The sequence below is a fragment of the Tarenaya hassleriana genome, unplaced genomic scaffold (genome assembly GCF_000463585.1).
Source record: "Tarenaya hassleriana unplaced genomic scaffold, ASM46358v1 Cleome128, whole genome shotgun sequence".
NCBI classification, from domain to species: domain Eukaryota; kingdom Viridiplantae; phylum Streptophyta; class Magnoliopsida; order Brassicales; family Cleomaceae; genus Tarenaya; species Tarenaya hassleriana.
The window spans coordinates 287,546-291,341 of record NW_010963276.1 but is presented as its reverse complement, the minus strand read 5'-3'; the positions used below and the strand labels follow the sequence as shown (position 1 = coordinate 291,341).

General features: G+C 38.1%; 1 protein-coding gene and 1 long non-coding RNA gene across 3 annotated transcripts; both read left to right on the top strand.

The window, feature by feature from the left end:
• The first annotated feature begins 539 nt into the window (after nt 1–539).
• On the top strand, nt 540–1,952 carry LOC104807144. Of its 2 annotated transcripts, none has more exons than XM_010532264.1 (2): nt 540–1,292; nt 1,682–1,952. In XM_010532264.1, the coding sequence occupies exons 1-2, from the start codon at nt 890–892 to the stop codon at nt 1,696–1,698; spliced, it is 420 nt and encodes a 139-aa protein (XP_010530566.1). In that variant the 5' UTR covers nt 540–889; the 3' UTR covers nt 1,699–1,952. The 2 variants fall into 2 exon arrangements, with proteins under 2 accessions (XP_010530566.1, XP_010530567.1); XM_010532265.1 differs by having other exon boundaries at nt 542–1,292; nt 1,528–1,952.
• A 799-nt stretch (nt 1,953–2,751) lies between these two features.
• Nucleotides 2,752–3,778, top strand: LOC104807143. The gene is made up of 3 exons (XR_770725.1): nt 2,752–2,971; nt 3,092–3,222; nt 3,414–3,778. It is a non-coding gene; the product is annotated as an uncharacterized LOC104807143 (long non-coding RNA).
• Nucleotides 3,779–3,796: the final 18 nt, after the last annotated feature.

Genomic DNA, 3,796 nt, shown 5'->3' with positions numbered 1-3,796 from the left:
CCCGAGATCAACCTTTATATATGGACCATTTTAGTCCAGAAATTACATCCATACTCCACAGTAGAATCGAACTCATGAACTTGAGGATGTCTTTGTCACCTCTCACCACTATATCATCAATTGTTGGGTTATAAATATACGGTATTTAAGTGACTATATAGATATCTTGTATGAAAGAATGATTTACGTTATCATTAATTTTAAAATTATGAACTAATCAATACTTTAAACCAACTAATTTCAAATTATTTATTCGTTTTACGCAGCACACAAATATTTTGAAAGTTAGAGATTATCTTGGTATAAGAATAAATGGTTACAAATATCACGTCATTCGATCATCAATGTTTGGAAAGAATAAAAAACTATATATTTATAATACAGGATATATTAAAAGAAATAAATATATCCATTTTATAAAATCATTTGTTTTGGGTAAGGAAATGTATATAAAATCAAAATATTAAAATGAGAATTGTAAATTATAAATTTTGGATACTTCCACTGTTTTCTCCATTTTTATCCCAGCCGTTTTCCCGTTTTTCTGTTTCTCATTACAAAGTGACAACCAAGGACAAGGGGGAAACAGAGAAAACGGCGAAGGATTTTGATATCTGCCTTCCCCTGCCCCAGTTGTGATTTCCTTTTTAATTTTCCCGAGACACAAACAGACATTTTCCCGGTATCCAACTTCCCCCATTTGGCAAGGAACATTAAATCTGTATCCAATCAATCGGCGGCTTTGGATAAATCTAGACGGGTCTCTGTCACCCCAGTTTATCCATTTGCCTCGATTTTGGCGAAGATTTAACTTAAAATCCAAGTCTTATATACAAAGATTTCTTCTTTCGGAATTCTCCAGAGAAAATTATTGGGTATTCCATTGAAGATGAGAAGGCAACAGCACCAGCGAGATCAGCAATCTAGGGTTTTCTACGAGCTCTCGGCTCTTGTCCTGAGTCTCCTCCGGTCTCCGCCGATGCCCATGACGTTTCCCGATCAGTTGCCGGAAAGCCCAAATCAGCTGACGGGAAGACGTCCGCCGCCGTCGTCATCGGCGACGAACCAGATTTCTCCGGCGGGATTTGCATCGCTGCTGCTAGGGATATCGGTGGCTCTGATGTTCTGCGGATCTGTGACTTTCTTCATAGGGTTTCTGTTGATGCCTTGGGTTCTGGGTTTGATCATGGTCTTCTATGTCGCCGGGATCGTATCCGCCATCTCCATGGCCGGAAGGTCCGTCCTCTGTTACGCCTTGGCTCCTCCGTCTTCCCCCGGCAAGGAAATTCCAGGTAACTTATGCTGAAGTTCCCTTTTCTGTTTCTTCGATCCGTATGCGTATTGTTTGTGTAGCTTTAGAAGATGGAACGATCTTCTACAGATCCAGTATGGGTTCTTGGAAACGCTTATTCTGTGTTGGTGATCTTAGCTCTGTCTCAATCGATGTCGGAACATTGTTGGTCTCTGGATTTGGTGTCGGGAAAAAACCCTCTTGTTTGTTCCACGCCAACATTGTGTTTCCTGTAGGTTTCTAGGTAAAACTCCATTGGAGAAAACTTCAGCCTGCAAACTAGCTTCACTCACTGTTTCCATGGCGATTACAAATATGGAGGAAGGGTGTAGATGATGGCTAATGTCTCACGTTGACTAACCAGCTCCTGATTCTGTCCACATGTCGCAGAATGGAAGCTTTTGTGAAGTAAGTTGCTGCCACAACTTCGGAGCTTAAGACATGCGAGATGAAGGAGAGACTATTTTACTTCTTCTTAATCTTCCGTTTTGTTCATATTTCATATTTGGGGGGTTTTTTTTTACGTTTTCATTTTTTCCCCTTTCCTAGTTTTGGAGTAGAATACACAACAAGGCCATATGATTTTCTGATGTTTTAATGGTTCGTGTAAAACGATTTCTTTGATGAGATCGAGGATAGGAAGTTTCGTTTTATATGGCCATTTGGTCTCAAGAAATATGGATGGATGAACTGTGTGGAAAGGTAAAAAGGTTTTCGGAGTTTTAAAATCCTAAAATAAAAAAATAATAATAATCAAGTTTTTATAAAATTTGAAAAATTATTTAGATGAAAAAATCAATTAAACAATTAAAAAAATAATTTTAAATTTATAAAAATTAAAATTAAATTTTAACTCAAAATAAAAATTGGTACTAAATGTTTTTCTTTCACATTAGTTAGAAGGAAATTAATGTATTTTAATTTTGTTTTTGAGAAAGGTTTTGGAAAGAGAAATATTAAATTCAAAAATGGGTGGAGGAGGGACAGTGACGTCGATAAGCGGAGAGAGACACGTGTACAATGACAGGTCTATGCTTATCTAGAGCGTTGAATTTTTCATAAAATTTGTGGGGCCCTCTGCCGGCCCGAGTTATTGGAACTTGATGAGCCCTCTGTTTTTACCTTTAAAAAACAACTCCCACTCGCTTTTTCTGCGTGTGCATATCACGCTCTCTAAGTCAACTATTGCCTTCAAGATCGTTCGTAGGGGATATATCCAATCTACCCTTTGACTACAATAAGGACTTCTTCTTATACCTTTGAAAATCCAAATTAAAAAAAATAGGGAGAAGTGATGCAAAGACCTATTATACTCTCAGACTTTTATTAAAAGATGAAAAAACTCATTTTAAATTTAAATAAAAAACGGTTCTCTCTTTCTCCCTCGTACATCAGCCTACGTTCTGTCTCTCTCCTCACTCTCGACATTTCTCTCTCTCTCCTAACTCTCGAATTTTCCTCTCTCTCTCTCCTCTGTCTGTCTTTCGAAACTGTCGGTTTTTTGCCGAAAATACCTGGATTTAAGCCGCGATTTTTCTCTTGTACGTCTCTCTCTTTACTCTCTTCGGATTCGAAGCACAAAGAAGGAAAAAATAGCTTCTACATCAAGTAAGAGCGAGCTTCGGAAGTGGAGGGCCGAAGAAGAAATGGCACTGTCGAGGGTTTATAATCCCTCTTATGGTAAGGGTTTTTCACTATGTGTATAAATGAAAAGTACCGTTATTATATTGATTTGTTTTGGAATTTAATATTTACACAATATGATATAGTTGCTTCCTTTCGAATGCATCTCAAATTTAGGTGCCAATGGGATGTACAAAGACGTCGAGGGAGCGGATCCGACGTATCCCAGAATGTGCAAGAAATCCGTCAAAGCAAATGTCAGATGGAGTTTCAACACTGTTATAGACCAGATTGGTACTAAAGCAACGGTACGCAAAAAATAGGACATGATGTGTTGGTCACAGGTTTTATGGTCACATGGTACCATAACCTATTTGGTCACATGGTACTATTTAACTCGGTCCCATGGTACCGTGTAACTCGGTCACATGGGACCATGTGACTCAGTCACATTGTCACATGATGCATATAGTAACAATAATTCTCATCTATTTTTCAGGGAATTAAGAGCATTCTTAAGAAGGAAGCGACATAAGAAGCTCTTCTTTTTTATCTAAAGGATCTCGATGGAAGTGAAGATCCAACGGTTAAAGTATGGATGCAATATCTTGAGAAGAATCCGGAGAGCATATACTGGAAAAAAAATCCATGAAATGGAAATTCGTTCCAGAAATTCTTTAAAGAAAAAGAAGAAGGGGAAAAGTTTGGTAGATGAAGATGAAATAGAAGATGAGGGACGAGAAAAAGAAGAAGAAGAACAAGAACAATAACCACAACAACCGCAACAAAGAGTCATACCAGAACAAGGGATACAAAAGGGAGCACAAAGAGTTCACGGAGTGTCAAGTCTCGAAGCACTGAAGACCGAATTGAAGACCGATT